Source organism: Pomacea canaliculata, linkage group LG9 (genome assembly GCF_003073045.1).
Source record: "Pomacea canaliculata isolate SZHN2017 linkage group LG9, ASM307304v1, whole genome shotgun sequence".
Classification (NCBI taxonomy): domain Eukaryota; kingdom Metazoa; phylum Mollusca; class Gastropoda; order Architaenioglossa; family Ampullariidae; genus Pomacea; species Pomacea canaliculata.
Window position 1 is genome coordinate 22,937,516 of NC_037598.1, and position 17,908 is coordinate 22,955,423.

The 17,908-nt window shown below is 39.9% G+C and overlaps 1 protein-coding gene and 1 long non-coding RNA gene across 2 annotated transcripts; one reads left to right on the top strand and one right to left on the bottom strand.

The window, feature by feature from the left end:
* Nucleotides 1–1,226: 1,226 nt before the first annotated feature.
* On the bottom strand, nucleotides 1,227–3,881 carry LOC112572522. Its single transcript, XR_003101017.1, has 3 exons — nucleotides 3,730–3,881; nucleotides 2,288–2,347; nucleotides 1,227–1,534 (listed from the first exon to the last, which is right to left on the bottom strand). It is a non-coding gene; the product is annotated as an uncharacterized LOC112572522 (long non-coding RNA).
* Nucleotides 3,882–12,685: 8,804 nt separating this feature from the next.
* LOC112572521 (short-chain collagen C4-like) lies at nucleotides 12,686–17,645 on the top strand. The gene is given in 6 exon segments (XM_025252235.1): nucleotides 12,686–12,823; nucleotides 13,153–13,407; nucleotides 14,966–15,141; nucleotides 15,478–15,540; nucleotides 16,440–16,708; nucleotides 16,710–17,645. Coding segments are annotated over 5 exon segments (900 nt in total). The 5' UTR covers nucleotides 12,686–12,823; nucleotides 13,153–13,198; the 3' UTR covers nucleotides 16,893–17,645.
* Nucleotides 17,646–17,908: the final 263 nt, after the last annotated feature.

The window sequence follows — 17,908 nt, forward strand, 5'->3', positions numbered from 1 at the left end:
AAACTTTGTCTAACCTAAGACTTTCCTCTTCCACACAAACTTTGACGTGTGATAGAAGGGTATTACTATATTTAATATGTCTAAAAATGGGAAAAAACATGTACTAAAAAGGTGTACACGTACCTTTTGATATTATTCCTATTGTGTGTTTTGTGTTGTGTGTCATGTATTCTCTCTGTGTGTGTTCGCGCGCGCGCAGTTAATCGCGTTATTTTTTGTTGCTATTTCATTATCTGTTTCAAGAGATTAAGTTGAATCTAGTGAATAAGATTACTAGCAAATTACCAACCTACTTCACTTAATCATTATTCATTTAACACCAGCACTCCTTAAGACAAAACTAATATGCACAGTTGATGTCTGGATGAAGAGCATCTCCCAGAACCATTCGCCAGACACCCCATTGAGCTATTTGTTGATTCAATTCTATTGAAGAAGAGTTATTACTTAACTGTTACATGACCGTTACATCGCTGTAGCAATACGTTTGTGTCAGCATTTAATTATTAAAAATTAAGTGAACATGATGATGTCTTTCTGTCTATGTGATACGAGACACATGTACCTAACACATTTAACAAATAATCAGAACACTTCCTGTCTGGTGGCGTTCTCCCACAATGCATAGGGGCCTAACCTCCCTCCCTAACAGTGAGTGTTGTTGTTGTTGTTGTTGTTGTCGTCGTCGTCGTCGTCAGAAAGTGACTCACTAAGACATTTATCTTTGTCACAATCCATTTGACTTTGACTTGCGGGAAACTGAGTTGAACATCGTGACAACAAGTCAGCATTATTGTGCCATCTGCTGGCAACAAATTGTTTCCTCTACAGCTTGTGTTGTATAATGTCAAACTGTATGCACCCTCAGACACAATATTCGTACATCGCATCATGAATGCCTATCTGCGTTTTGTTGTTAACATACTAAGGACATTTTCATCACAATTATCTTTCATTTGGTTTTTGTGGTGAAAACAGCAGCAATAGAAAATGTATATATATATTTTTGTCTCCTAATATTTTTTTTGAAAGATGATATTGGAAGACTTGTAAATTGTCTGCTGCAGTGTTCTACAGACTGTCAATTTGCAAAAACTGAAAATCTGGATAACCTGTCGTGTCATCATAATACCTTATATGAATGGCACTGTCATTTCATTTTCTATTTAAAAAGTATAGATAATGCACATGCATGCACACACGCATGAAATGAAGATCAAAGATAGGAAAGATCATACAGTTTTATTATCAAGTTATTTTGAAAGAATTTTTGTTAGTATAATAGTGGGAAAAAAACAGTTCATTTGGAAAAAAAATGTAATGAGATTTTTTTTCTTGAACATCATTCTTGCCTTTGGAGAGAAAAAAAGGAGAAAAAGCAGGAAAAGAAATTACATCAATCAGAAGATTGATTTTGTGGTGATCACCACTACTGACTGTCAGGTCGCTGGCCAAGGGAAGGAAGTCTTCCTGGCCTTACGACCTGCACCACATTAAAGATTCTTTAGCTTTGCAGCAGCAGGAGCTGTGAGTTCTGAAAGAAAGACGAAACATAATTTGTGATATTCGACAGACTAGGTGTAATGTATAAAATTATTAGACAATAAGCAATGAAATAAATTCAACAAGCAAATGAATGAATAAAGCAGGCATGCGAGACGTACTAGTAGTATATTATATTAACCATAGTCTGAGTATTAGACTGACAAGCTATCGAATGTCACTGAGGTAGTAGATTTTGAAGATAGTATATATGTATAAATAATATTTACAGCAGCAACAATATATTTTTAGGATTACATGTATTATTAATAATAAGATTTATAACATCAACTGTATGTTAATGTATGAGATGTCTTAATGATGCTATTGATAGCAGCAAGTGTGTGTTAATGTATGACATGTCTTACTAGTTATAGTAGCAACAAAATATTTTAAATATCACACTTATTATTAATAATAAGATTTATATCAGCAACTGTATGTTAATGTATGATGTCAGAATACTACTATTTATAGGGGCAACTGTTCTGAAACGAAGGTAGTGAATGACGTCAAAATAGTGATGAGAATGACGTCAATGTATGAGGTCAACATTTTGAGGAAGTAGACGAGCGGCCATGTCTGTGTGAAGCTAAACACAAGAGACGACCGGTCCAACATCGGAAAAGTGTTGTCTTCAGATAGTTCCCCTAATTACATAATTACTTTCGTTTACTTTTGATTGTTTTTCTGTATGAAATTGTTTTTTATACACGTATCACCCACAGCGACACAATGTGCTTACCGTTGACAAGAGCTTTCCTCTCTGCTTTTCGGGCACGACGCTCACGCGACATTTTCCCTTCTGAAAGGAAAAACAGAAAAAGCGAAAAATAGTTCTTTCTTTCTTTTTTCTTTCTCGACAGTTATGTAGAGTGGATGTAATCTAATTTCCTAACATGACTAATAATAAAGGCAAGGTTAATAATAAAGGCAAGGTTAATAGAGACAACTCTGTTGGTACGACATCCAACAATGTAACAATTTGTATCATTCCAATTTTTTAAATTTCACTGTGTAATGTCTCAATGGCACTTACTGAACAAAATCTATCATTTTCGACGATAATAATGATAAAAAAATAATCATTATGATGATAATGGCTTGCATAATACAATCCCACACTTGGTTTACAACTGTGTGGCCATTGCATAATTAGACAAATTAGATATGAAAAGAAAAACAAATTGTAAATTGAAGAGGAAGTTTACAAATAAAAACCCCAGAGCTGTCATTAAAATCGAATTTCGAGCTGCTCTTATTGGTCATCTGTCTTTTAATAGTTCAAGATACTCTTTTAAGATGGCGTTTTAAAGATTTATTAAATTTTAAGAAGTTTGAAACCATTATCCTTAAACGAAATTTTCACTTCATTATGTCCGATTTTTATTTATTCCTGATATCAAAGAAATTTGATGGATAATTCCATGTTTTTGTAGTTGGTTTAGCAAATGAACAGATTGACATAGTTTTCTTTGATCCTCACTTTCTGAGTATGTTTAAAAAGACCTTTAGTCCTACTATGATGGCAATGGTCTGTGAAATCTTGATAGCGGATTCTCATTAGCGGCAGTGGTCTAAGAGTGGATGTTTTTAGAGAACATTTACCATTATGATGTAAATGTTTATTGTAATAGCTGCTTTTTGTCCATGTTTTTTTAGTCCGTTAAATCAGACAATATCATGTCCTTCTCTCTACACAGCAACACGCCAGAATTGATATTTGTGTGTGTGTAGATATTGTTATACGATTAGCTGTACTTCGCTTTTTAAAATTCTTCTCTTTTATGCGGATACGATTACATTCCCAGACCTGTGACTTGAGTCAATTTCTTTAGCTGATTTATAAATTAAGTTTTAGAGCTAATGATTCGGTAAAGCTAAAGTAAACACTTCTTAGGTAGCTTTGAAATTGTAGTTTATGCATTTATTAAAATTTAGGTTATCTCTCCTGTTGCCTACCACTCCTGTAATGCACACAACACAAAAGGACCTAAAGAAAGCAAACATAATTAGAAACATTCCTTTTCTCGTTAGCAAAAAGTTTACTATGTTCTTTCGCTTTTATTTGCGTTCTATTTCTTTCTTTGAATACTAGTCAAGAAGAAATGTAGCTTTTGAGGTTTCTCATTCTAAACCTTTCCCGTTGAAGAAGTATACTGATTACACTGGGTGTTATCAACGTACCGTTAGACCAAGCAGCCCAGCACGTCACCTCACCCACGACGAGCAGGCCGACCAAAAGGATGAGAAGGACTCGCATGATGACTGGGTCTGCAGGTTCAGATGAAGCAAGGAGGCAATTTACCTACGAACAAGATGCAATGGGTCATTCACAATCATCACTCTCAATTTATAGTCTTTCTTGGACACGCCTCCTAATCAGTGGTGTGGCGTCCTGATGTCTGTCATTTATTATAAATGAGTTCACGTGGGCAGGAAATCGGTTGTGTGGGGGTAGAAGTTGGGGTGTAAGAGAGGGTAATAATCATTTGAAAATAGTGTGCCTGTGTATCTGAACTCGGTACAAACTTAGTTGACAGTTACAGTGAGTCCTTTAGTTGAATTTTTATCAAAATTATGCAAAAAGAAAATTAAAATGTTTATTTCCCAAAGTGGATGGAGGCTTTTCCCCATGAGGTGTTTTGGTATTTTCTATGTTTCTTCACTCTTGTATTTAGGAAGAAAATCTGTAGCCTGTAAAATGAAAGGCATTAACATGGTCAGTATGACACTTGCCATTGGTAATACATGAGACTGCGAGAGTGAGGTCTGTTCGGTGAGGAAGCCCTTAAGCGTCAAGTTTAGTCCACCCACCGGAGCTGCAAGTCCACAGATACTGTTCTCATGCAAACAAATTAATAGCACCATATCAGAAACTCATACTGTGCCAGGTTAATATTCGACTCATTACAGTCGGTAATGCACTAGGCATTAAAATTAATAGCATGAAACTCAACCAGTCATCAACGTTCAAAGTTCATGACAAGATGGCTTCGTTCATTTGTTCATTTCAATCGTTTGTTCCTTGTCTGGCACCAGTTGTGTCAGTCTGCCAGGACAGGTCTCCGGGTAAACACGTGGAGAGATGCGGCAGCTGACGAGGCCCGTCACTCAAACTGTCTTGGGGGATTGTTCAAATATATGCTCAATACAATAATTTCTTTCTCCCTATTACAAAAGTACATGAATGACCATTTTAATATCTCATATATTTTCTTTAGCTCTTTGACTTTTAATGTTTGTGTGAGGTTTTACTCTGAAACTTTTTTTTAACTTGGTGTGTCGTAAGCATTATATTTTTTTAAACACCTTCCAGAGGGTTTTAAGTTTTCAGGACTAGATTGTTTTCACTGAATTGTTTGTTGACTGAACGTACTCGACGATTATTTCAGTACATGCTGTGTATGTAACTGTGTCTAGTTTATGTTATATTTTTCAACAATTTTCAACAATTTCATATTGCTCTTACCTCTCGACTTATCATTTTCCATGGTCAAGATTAGTCTGGCAAGCTGTCAAGAACAGTAATTAAAATATATTTAAAATATTCAGGTGACTGATCTTTACGAATGCAGAATGGTTTGGAACAAGTGTTTGGTTTTTTTTTTTTTTTTTTTTTTTTTTTTTTTTGTAACAATGTCCAATGCACAGCAATGAAGGTTTGTACACCGACACACGCAGACAACATTTAGCCGGCAGGTCTTCACAGTTACTACTGAGTTGCTTGTCATGACTGTTCGGTCAAGCAAGGTGTTGATGTTAAGAAAGGTCCCTTCCCATAAAGACGATTTAGCACTATAGTTGGTAAAAATGGAGAGCCTGGATGTATAGGAAAATGAGATAAAAGTAGGAAGGAGGCTAGGGTTAGGACAGGTAGAGATCGTTGCTGCATCGTGAAAAAAAAAAGAAAGCTGTATAGAAAAGGTGCATACGTGCTCTGTAAAATGGTTTGTATTGACAAGGTCTAATGACAGCAATGAGTCATACATTAGACTGCCTTCAGAACAAGGGAACCCCCGGCTAACCAAGCCTGGATGAAGGAGGAAGGTTGGGTGTGGGGCTAGCAACCCCAACCTGTGTCAAACAACCCCCGCTACTACAGTGTCACTGCAACCCTATGAGTCACTGAGGGTGGAAAGGGAGTAAAAAGAAGAAGACTACAGAACGAGTAGGCATGAAGTCTGAAGGTTAGACATAGTACACTGTACCACGAGAACATCAACTGCCTTGCGGCGTGTCGCAAGTTAACCAGACACAAGGTGTCTACATTCTGACATATTCTTAATCCGTAAGAATTATAAAGAAAGTAAAGCAGCATAAAGATGCACAATCTAGATTTCAACAAAGCAAAAACTTATGTGTATATATATCGGCAAGAAATAAAAACTCGAATCCATGCAAATAATATAAACAGGGTAAACATATAAAATAATAGTCAAGGTATGGTTTTCACTTAACAATTACAACTCTCATACATCAAGAAACTGTTACCATTAAGGCCACCGAGCAAGAACAAGATAGAAGTGAAAGTATGCTACACTATGAATGATACACAATAGCAAAACTAAATGTCAGTCAGAGTGTAGGAACAGTAACATGGGTCTGGCAACCAGTCCAGTACATGTGGACTCAGATCATAAAGCAAGGAATACCATAACAGGAGGAGGGCATTACCAACAGAAACTCACGGAGTCACCACTCTCCTCCCATACATACCCTTTCTCGCCCCCTCCAACCTCCCAAAGTAAAAAAACATTTAAATAATATTAAAGTTCAGTAGAAGCCTCGTAAAAAAGCCTGTAACACAAAACTCGTCTTGCGTGAAGTGTGCGCTCATTCGATCCTTTGATAAAAGTGCCAGTAAATAGGCATTTTCTGGGGCTTGGAACGAATTAATCCAGTTTCCATTATTTCCTATGGGTTTCATTGCTTCGGTTCTCGAACAATTTGGTTCTCGACCGTCCTCCCGGAACGAATTATGTTCGAGAACCGAGGTATCACTGTAATTAAACAGCGACATCTGCCAATGTCAAGGCTTGTCTTTGTCCTGTGCGCGCTCACCGATATTACAGTCTTTTTCTTATCTCACGCATGACTAGTTCTGTACAGTAGTCTAGTCAGACGAGGTTCAGACCCGCATACCTGTCCACAGAAAGGTATCTGAGATACATTCGGGACACTGAATTGCTTTTCTTTATACCAACATCCCCAGAACATTTTAGCAAAACGTTTGAAGAAGTCGGGGGAAAAACAAACCACAAAAAAGCATCCCAGGTGTCAGTGGGGCTGTTGTAGTTTAGTGGTACGAGCTGGCATTGTTGGAATGTTGTTGATGTCAGCGATGAATGTGCATGCGTGCGTGCGTGCGTGTTATTTTGCTTAGTTTTCTTTTCAAATCGTTGTTGTTTCACTTGTTTATTTTTGTGCTTGCTCTTGGTGTTTTTCTTTATTAGCTGTCTGGCATTCACATGAGAGAGCATTAGGGTTAGTTATGATTGGGATTAGGGTTAGGCTTGGGTTAGGTTTAGTTAGGGTTACGATGTTGGTTATATCTGTTCACAGAAAAACTGGTATTTGTAAACACACTACACAAACACACCGAGCCATGTTTACCTGCTTGATGGCTAAGCCTCGCGGTATCGTTTTTCATCATCTGAATTTTCCTGCCTTAGTCATTGTGAGAGAATAATTTAGCCCCACATTGCTTTTCTGAACAGTGAACAAGGTAACATTTGATTGGCTGAACCCTTCTTGTCCGCTGTCAACAGAGTGGGTGGGGCAAATCCCTCCCTGGACATGCCCCCTGGTGAAGTGCAGTCAAGCAGCACGGGCTTCCTGGTGCCGCAGCTGTTAATCCTGTTATGTGACTTATTCGGGAAACTTTTTACTTCTCATTGATACCTCCTCGGCTAGAAAGGACAAGCTGTCGTCAACAACAATGACCCTAGATAAATTTCATTTAGATCAGTGTCCTATGACAACGTTCAATCAGAAATGACCAGTAAATGACATAGAAGAAATAATGCTTACTAACATAATGGTTTATATACTTTCAATATCTAGTTTCTTATTATTTCTCAGTTCACATCCAAGTGAAGAGAGAAAAACAAGCGCTCCTTTCACAGTTTCAAGGTCTGCAGGTGCAAAGAGAGTTATCCGTCCTGCGATCAGATCCTCTTCTCGCCCAGTCAGCCATGCTGGCGGACACCGGAAGTCAGCCTGTGGACACAACACCGCAGATCAGCAATGAGCCTCCCCGTGTCGCCGAGAACATTTCTACCATCATGAGCACAGGTTCTACGCTTCGTCCTATGAAAGAATCACATGCTAGCAATCTGATGTCTTGCGTTTCTTTAAACTGACTTATGATGCTGCCATTAACATCAGTTGTTATCTTCACTGTATTCATTGTTTGTCAAACAGTCTGTTAGTGAGAGCTCCGCTCGTGAAGCTAACACAAACACTAGCACTGACATGATTGTTCTGACCACGGAATGTTGATTATCTACGTCAGTGGTTCTCAAAGTGTGGTCCACGGGACCACTAGTGGTCCGTGGGCATAAGTCAGGTGGTCCGCGGCTGACAGTCGTCATATGTCAGCAAAGTGATGTTTAAAGTGATGCATTCCTTGCATTAACATTTTAATTACAAAGAACGAGGTAGTTTTATGTCAACTTATTACTATACTACCGTCAGAGAAGGACATTTAGTTTTGAATTGTAATGAAACAAATGCGACAATTTGAATTTGAAATTCATGGTACAGACTAATTTTTAGGTTTTGGTGGTCCGCCATATTTTTTTACTTAAGCAGTGGCGTAGGAAGATGTTGGCGTTGGGGGGGCAAAACTCCCTGCTGACAGTGAGCGGCGTTCGCACTCGCACATTACGTGAAAAGGATGGGGGGGGGGGGGTACTGCACGCATGCACGTACACAGTGGTAGCATCACAACACGCTGCTTTTATTGTTAAAAGGCAAGCAGCATTAAATAAGAAAAACAAATTAAAGAATGACTCCCCGGCTAACGCATTCACAAGAAATGTGATAAACGTTATAATCATATAAATCATATATTAATCAAGGTTGGCAAGTCAGTGTGCAAAAAACTGCGTCTTCGGTGATTTCTATTAATGAACTCCATTGCAATCTCGTCCAGATTAAGCAGATCAACCCTCTCTTTAAATACATGCATAATGAGACAGTTATTCAAGCGCGTTTGTGTCATGGAACTTCTCAGTATGTTTTTTGTTTGTTTTAAGCCAGAAAAACTGCGTGGAAAAACAAAGGTAAAGATTAATTAAGCCTACTCACCAACGGCTCGTGACACGTTTTGTTCTATCTCACAACAAACGCGGGGAAAATACGCTGGTTGCTGGAACCCTCTTCTAGACATCACGCCAGTTCAGCGACAGTCCACACAGCACGTGGCAAACCCCCGACTACTCCCAGAGACGGGCACAGGTCTCTCCACCACCGCAAAAACTCCTCTTCCGCCCGCCGTCCTCCCAGTCCTGTGTGGCAGGTTTCTATAGGCTTCGAGAAACCTCCAGAACCTTTCCCTACCCACAGGGACCAGCGTCCGCGAGATAATCCACGTTACAAAGAGACACAGCCTATACCTGAACTTGGTGTCCGCACACCGTGGGAAAATAGCCCATCCACCCAAAAGAGAATCAAAGAGACCAGAGAGGAAGGGACGCAAGGCTACCCTATAATTAAGGGCCATAAACTGGCCAGACCACCGTGGCCAGGGGACGAAACTAGGGTGGGAATGGCCGCAGGGCCACCCCTTCATCGCTCCGCTACCCGACGGTGCTGAGCCAGCGATGCGACACGTTCTATGGCCATCTACCAAAACACGGACACATATATACAAACCAAACAGTATAACACAGATAACTTATGTTGAGTACCAGCCACAGTCGTTGATGATAAAAGAGTGCCCTTGTGTAGTTTTAGAAATGTTACTTATGCACTTCCCCCTGAGTAGTAGATAGCAATAATACCAGTCTCTGTGTCTCTAAAGAAAACTACCAATATAGGGACTCAGAGTCTTTGTCTGACGTAGGTGAAGTCAAAGCCGACAATTCGCACTAAACCGTTGGTGTGTAGTAAGATGGAAGTCCTCGTGCTTCGCTAGCTTTTCACAAAGTGTAAGGGTTCCTGTCTGATTGGCAAGACTGGGGTATTGGTATGCAACTAATTCGTTACTGGCTTTCTGTGTTCCCCATGGCCAGTGCGGCCCCTTTGGTTGTAAGCGATAGCAGATAATTTTAGGGTGACAGCGAGTGGGTGGGGGATGTTTTATGTTGGTCAAACGAAAACCGCCAAAGAAAAAGGCGTCGCATTATGGGGGAGGGGGAGGAGACCACACTCGATGTACCGATGTACTGTCCGGCTGCTTTCTTCGCTGAGGCTTCAACACAGCCTGCATTAGCTGGCAAACAATAACGGACTGTCCGATCTGATCGTCAGAGGTGTTAGAGCCTCCACTTGCCTCAGGGCCCGCTTTTGTGACGGTGATGACCGTCTCCTCTCTACGTTCCCTACCTTTCTTCAGTTCTTTGCTCTTTGTGAGAATTACGTCTCAATATTGGGGGGGGGGGCAAAAGGATATTCCTGCCCCCCTGTATTTTCCTTGGGGGGGGCGGCTGCCCCCGCTGCCCCCCTGGTTCCTACGCCACTGTTAAGTACAGTGGTCTGCGGTCCGAAATACTTTGAGAACCACTGATTTACGTCACCGACTACGGAGGGCTTTAACTGTGTTTCTGTCTTTCCGTGTGCGAGCGCTGGAAAACTGTGAAAACAGATATGGTTTATTCAGGTATGCAGTAATTGCATGTGTCTGTGTGTGTGTGAGAGAGAGAGAGAGTGAGTGTGTGTAGACTATGGAAGGACGGAGAGACAGAAAATAAGTTGAAGGAAAAGTGGAAAAGAGAAATGTCGAGGGAGACAGACGCAGCGTGAGGGAGAGAAAATGCGAGATAACAGATTTAGGAATAGTCTAGTATATCTTTTATTTTTCTCTTTCTTTGTTTTTTTTCTTCATACCCTTCATATGTGAAGAGAAAAAAGAAGAGTGAGAAATAAGATTTATAATCTAGTATTTCTTTCATTCTAAGCTTTTATACAGTTTTCCCCATTTTCTGTTATATTCTGTTGGTTATGTTAATTGCTTCCTTCATTCAATTCTTTCTGTCGTTTTAAGTGATAATAATATGCTTAAAGCTTTGACAGAAAAGTTTGTACTTCGAGTCATCGGTCTGAGGAGTATTCTCTGTTTTAAGTGTTTGTGATGCTCACAACACAAATGAATTATTGTAAAGAGAATCTTCTGGAGGCCATTGGCTTGTAAAGATGAAAGATCTCAATACACTGTCCCAAAGGTTATAAAGCCAAAGGTAGCGTTTTCATTCAAGTAGTGAACATTACGTGCAAACACGTACATAGGTCACCGTAACAAGGTAGTCCTGTCCTAGAAAACAATCCTGGTGTAACCTGTATAACAACGATGTATGGAGCTGAACTCGAAGTGCAACCTCTTCCCAAACATAACCTTGACCCCCTGTGTCGTATGCCGCAGCCCACGGGCGACAATCCTCATGGTACCCGCCGCCAACCCTTGCCACCCCGAAAGGACGATGGAGTACTCCGGGCATCTACCGGCATGACATCCCACGCTTAAAATCAGAGCACATCTGTGTTGACAAGCAACAAGACACTCAAATGGGGTCCGTCAGAAACGACAACGGCGAACTGTTTAATTACACTGTTGCGGTGTGTGGTAGCCTCCCTTGTCCTCGTTTTGAAGAGGGGAAAGCGTTTCCTTGTGTGCACTTGTGTCTGTCTGTGTGTATCTATATGACATGTGTGTAAGTGTTTGTGTACACACAAGCATATTAAAGTAATTAATATGTGCAATAATCTATTCTCCTCAGTTCCTTGTTTACTGCTCTTTTTCTATACATTCATTCACTCGCTAAACTGTGTAAATATGCTTATCGCAATGTAACGACACATGCAAGAAACAGAAGTGAAGCAGACTGGTGCTAAAGACTTGATGAAAGACTAACAGACAGCCATTTACACACAAATCGACTTTCTGAGTCGGAAACTGTCAGCTCTGGGAGATCAGCATCTGTTTTAACACTCTCACCCCGATGTGGGAAATTGCGAAACGGAAAGTTCACATGGTTGTTGTTTACTTTCAAAACGTATTCACCTACAAGAAGCCTGTAGCTTGCAAACCCTAGAGTTTATATTATTTGGTTCAAAACACATTTAGGCATTTTAATCATTAAAACAGAAGAGAACACTACAGTCAAGACAACTCCGCACCAAAGGTGTTCCATGGTTTGGATTACTCTTGAACACTTTCACAGACACGTGAGGGAGGGAGTAGCTGAAGTTTAGAATGTCAACAAGAAAAGATATTTGTAAACATCGAAATTATACTCAACCGAAAGAGAAAAGGTACTCGCGGTTATAAGCTCTCAAAGCATTGTCGATTCTGGTGTATTTCAGATGACTGCAGTGTAGAGCAGTACATGTTTGACACTAGAGCCCCAAATTATTTTTTTTTTTTATCTTGCACTACATACTCAAAATGAAACCAAAATTGTATACAAAGGTCATGCCTTGTATATTTGAGTACCGAGGACAATTTCTAAGCACAAAAACGTTTTTTGAAGGTTGCATATTATTATTACATGATCCATAACAACTGGTAACACGATTAGTATCTGTAAACGCTATTTTCTGATGCACCAATTCTGCTGGCAAAGACCATGTGTTTACAAACATTTTCAATAAAGCTTAAACAAATCAACTTTCTTCTGTCTTCATTTTTCGTGTTCTAAAATATCAGAGAAACTATTTATCGTTATTTAATGTCAAATTTTTTTGAGATAAATGACAATTTTTAACTGGTAAATTTGCTGTACATCCTTGTGAGGAACAACAACTTTTAATTATGCTCCATAAAATATTTGATTAGCAAATCAAACGACTTAACCCATTTGACTCTAACACACTGAGCTCCATCTGGATGAGGTATTTATATCCTCTTTGTAAGGGGAGGGCAGTCATTTCAGGGAGACCATTGATAGCTAATCCACATTTTGCGTTCTTTCACTATGCACTTGCAATTCTGCTCGGTATACTTATTCCTTGGTGCTCTCCCCTTGAGTTGTATAAATATGAGGGGCTGGGAAACACTCTTCAGTGAGGAGACAACATTGAACAGCACGACTTCTAGCAACTGCACAACGTGTAAACGGTAAGTTGAGCAATTGTTTGCGATGAAAGATGTAACCGCCATATGCACTTTAGCATAAGAAGAGGTTTTGTTTAATGCAGCGTTAGTTTGTTAGGCGATCTGTATCACTTGACTGTATGCAGTAAGATAATTTATTGCTTTTCTGGCTGGAGTGGCTGTTGATACCTTCTTTTGGTCATAAACTGTCGATACATTAATCTTTGAACTGAGATTACTCGCCCTTTTCTATGTGAGACTGAAGATAAAAATGTTCAAAGTGTAAAATACTCAACAACAAGACAATAAAGATCACATAATGTCATCTTCTTATCTTTTTTAACCACAACAAGTTTTATTCACACACTGAAGTAGAAGCTCTCTCTTTCCATGGCCACAATGGCGTTATTGACGTCAATCTGCTTACTGACGTCACTTCCTGTGTTGTACGCCATGAGCCTGGACACGAAAAACGTCACATCTGATGACGTCGCATCGGGCGCTGGAAGTCTGGAAATGAGGAAGTTGCGTCACGTGGAGGCAGAGCTCGAGGTGTTGAGGAGAACAGTGACGGAAATCAAAGCTGGTGTTCAGTGCGGTTCACAGAGGTCAGTGTGCGAAGTTACTGAACTCTTATAATTACAATATTTATATTGGCATTCAAATCACGATTGACAAAAGCTATCAACTTGCATAACAATTAAATTCATTAACATTAATTTTAAATTTAAGGAATGTGCCGTTTTATTTATGAGACTAAAGTATTTTATTAAATTTTTCTAATTGACATAAAAACTTTAGATATTTTTCATTAAAAATTTATTCGTTCGATTAGAAATGCTATAACACTAAGCTTTATCATCTGAGGCTATTGTATTTAAAATTAGCCTCTGATTATGATACACTATTTTTTCACATTATTTAAAAGAATGTTGGACTACATTCACATTCTTGTTGCTTTCGCCTTAATAATCAAATCTTGCGCCATGACATCACACATGGAAAATGTTTATTTCTTATTCTATAAAGACTAATTTTCACGACTTTCATAAAATTACAAAAACACAAGTACACTGTATTTGTAACCCCTAACCCCACCACTAAATGAGTCTTAGTTCACATACAGCAGTTTAGTAGTAGAAGGCCGTTAAGGTGAATAGGATTATTTTGTGAGCAAGTTCGCGTGTTTTTTTCTAAATGGATTCCCTAGTCATTAAACTAACAGGGAAATACACTATTTATATAAAAAAAAGTAAAAAATTGTCTTAAAATACATTTAAATTGAGTTAATTCACTGCGCAAACCGATTTTGTTTTTTTGTTTTTTTTGAAGGAAAATGAAATTCAGTCGCTGTAGAGGTTCCGTATCTCTGTTAAAGTTCAATCATGTACCTTAATAAAGAGCCAGGAGTCCGTATTTTCAATCTCTATAATTACTAATTCGAATATTAATCAATCACAAGGTTTGTGTGAATCAATTTAGTCGTTGATATCAACGCTATCTAATTAGAGATTAAAATACTGAATTATCCTTTGTCACCAAAAGAAAGGCGCTGACCGATTGGTTGGCAGAAAAGAAATTAGCGACACTGCCAGTCGTTCTTCACACTTTCAAAGTAGTGTCTAATGGCGAGAGAATGACAAAACAAATGTCTTACTAACGAAAAATTATTAGTTTAACTCAATTTCGATCAATTTTTAATTTTTCCACATTTAAACCAGTCGCAAAACGAAAGATTAACTAGAGAATATTTCAGGAAAGATGACACTGCAGACGACTTACCGAGCGACTTGATAACTGTGCGAGGAACACTTTCCCAAACAAAAAAAAATAAAAAATTTTAAAAAAAAAGTCATCATACTGACAAAGATTTTGACATAATATTCGTTTAATTTTTCTTGTAACCGGAACATATTTTGTAATATATTGTTCGGCATTTTTCTGGGAATGTTCTTGCTTATTGGATGCTACTTCAAAAACAATTCTATACACTTAGTGCAGTTTGAATAGGTGCAGCTTGAAGTCTTAGAATTAGAAGTACTCGTTGATAAGGAACAACTTGTGTGATTGCTGAAACACTATAAATCAAATTTTCTCAAAATTGCAGCTACTGTACTCGCACACCTCAATAATGTGATTATCTGTCTCTTTCTTATCATTTCTCAGTCCACATGCAAACGTGTTGCAAGAAGTGACGAGCGAAATACAAGCGCTCCGTTCACAGTTTCAAGGTCTGCAGTTGCAAAGAGAGTTGTCCGTCCTGCGATCAGATCTTCTTCTCGCCCAGTCGGCCATGCCGGCGGACACCGGAAGTAAGCCTGTGGGCAGAGCACCGCAGATAGGTAACCAGCATTTCGTTAACTCTAAACACAGGTTCTATGCTTTGCCCTATATAACAATCATGTGTTAAACATTCTTGATCTTTTCATGTTTGCTTTTGCTGACTAATTACATGGCCATAATCATCGGTCATTATCTTCACCGTAGTTGGCATGTAATGTTAGGCCGATATATTACAGTCTGTTAATCAGCGACTTAGTGAGTCCTCATCACCTGAAGGTAACATAAACATTAACTCTGACCTGAAGTACCTGACGAGGTGGGGATATCAGAATGGGGACTGAGTCAACTTCTACATCTTAAACTGTGGAGGGCTTCAACTGTGTTTCTGTCTACAGGAGCCGTGTACGAGCGCTGGGGCAACAGTGGCTGTCCTAATGGCACACAGCTGGTTTATTCAGGTAGTATGTGAGGCTGTGTGTGAGAGAGAGAAAAAAAGAGAAAGTTAATAAGGAAATCGAGAAAACAAATCGGGTGTTAATAGAAGACAAGTGGTGTGGGAAAACAATTAATTGATTTTTGTTGTGATGATGATGATGATGATGATTATGATGATTATGATTAATATGGATCAGTATAAGCAATGTCTTGAATGTCACGTATAGGCCAGAAAAAAGAAAAAATCGTCAGAATACAAAATTTTGAAGTTAAAGGACAACACAGTTGAGAAGAGAGCACAGTCCTGGCACTAAAGAAGTGAAGGAGACAAAAGTCAGATACATGCGCGGAGCAAGATACAGGGTCACACGCGATCATCATCATCATCATCATCATCATTATCTAAGGTGACCAGACGTCCCGCATTTGGCGGGACAGTCCCGCTTTTGACTTCGTGTCCCGCCTGAATATCGGGTGGGACGCCCAATGTCCCGCTTTCTGGCTTTCTGGCAAGTCCATCAAATGTCCCGGTTGTCTTTAAAAATCACTTTTTTCGGCGTTCTTTGACGGTGACGACACCATCATCGGCATGTGTCCCGCTTTCGCCCCAGAAACGTCTGGTCACCTTATCATTATCACATGAATAAATTACAATTTATAAGACACGTATTTACGTATAACACTACGTATTTAGAAAATATTCGAACTACAGAAAACTGGAATGATTGTGTTCAAACGAAGTATCTTAACAGTTTATTAGCGTCGCTCGACATTGCTGAGGACCCTGACCTTGCAGTACGTTGGTGTAGACTGTAGACTAAAGGCACTAATCTCGTTCCCTGAACCAACCAGGCTGACTAGAATGACGATGAACGAGATTTTCTTTCAATGAAGACGAATCAGATTTTTTTTCTCTGTTCAGGTCTTATTGGCGGCTCATATTACACTCACACCGGAGCAGCCGCCAACGCTCTGTGCTTGCCCTTGAACCCTGTCTTAGATAACAACCCCGGCGCGAGCGATCTCACTGGTATCTATGGAGCTGAACTCCAAGTCACCCCTCTTCCCAGACATAACTTTGACCCCCTATGCGCTGTATGCCGCAGCCCACGGGCGACAATCCTCATGGTACCCGCTGCCAGTGCTTGCCCCTCTGGATGGACAGTAGAGTATTCCGGGTACTCATGCAGGACACTCCAATCACGCTGCAGCGACAGAATACATTTGTGTCGACAGAGAGCAGCACACGCGCACTGGGTCCCACAAGGACGACGACGGCAATGTCTTTTATTACGTCGGTGCTGTGTGCGGTAGTCTCCCTTGCCCACCTTATGTAAGCGGGAAAGTGCTTCCTTGTGTCGTCTGCTCCAAGTAACGATCATACACATGCAGGATTAATGTAAATGGGTCACATTACACATTTGTATATTGTATACTTCAAACTCGGTCTTGTTAGCAACATTTGTATTTCTGTCCTAGCAAAGCAACCGAGTCCTTAACTTTGTTTCCTTTCTTTTAGATATGGGCGATCATCTGCCATTTCTAGCAAATATTTAAGTAGTGGAACTCATTTACTTTACCACACACACGTACAGACAAAACTAGCTGGAAACGGTATTTTAATCACCATCAGTCGAGACTTCCATGACATCGCCTTGAAGAACACACTAGCCGGACTGCTTCAGACTGGGGTAGACGTTCACGGGTAGACGTACCAAGGCAGTGGCTGGTCGACCCCACCGTACCACAGTCCAGTTGTGGTCATTTCAGAGAACGGCAGGAAATCTTCGAGAAGGCGAGTAGTTACCGTCAGTTGCCTCATCTCCCAGTAACCAAGGGCAACGTAGCCGAGTGGTGCTACCAGCCAGCGCAAAGGAACAGTTCGTGTTCTGGAAGCTTATCAGATTCCGAGGTTGTGAGCTGTAGGCCAAGAAAGGACCGCGTGTACGGACCTATGTATATGTATTGACGTAAGACCTATCTTCCAGCTTCACTAGTCTGTAACCATCGATTATCGCGCTGATGCCGGGTAGCTTTAAGTAGTTATATACATGTTCAATTTCATACTGATTTCATGTCAACCTAATTTTGCTTTTCTTGTGTTTAAATAATAATTTTATACGTTGTACAACTGTCTTGTCGGTTGTGTTTTCGAAGTCGAGTGTGACTGTTAGTCTGTACGCGTGCGGACATGAGAATAGGCGGGTGACTGGGTGTGAGGGCGAAAGTCGGGTGGAGCGAGCCAGCTGAAATGACCCCTTTCCCATCGGGCGAGTTAGGCTCATCCTTCTCCCCGTCTCGTTCTTCACACAATCAATCAATCAATCAATCAATCAATCACTCGATCTGTCAGTCAGAAAGTAAACAGAAGTTCAATATTGCTATAAACTA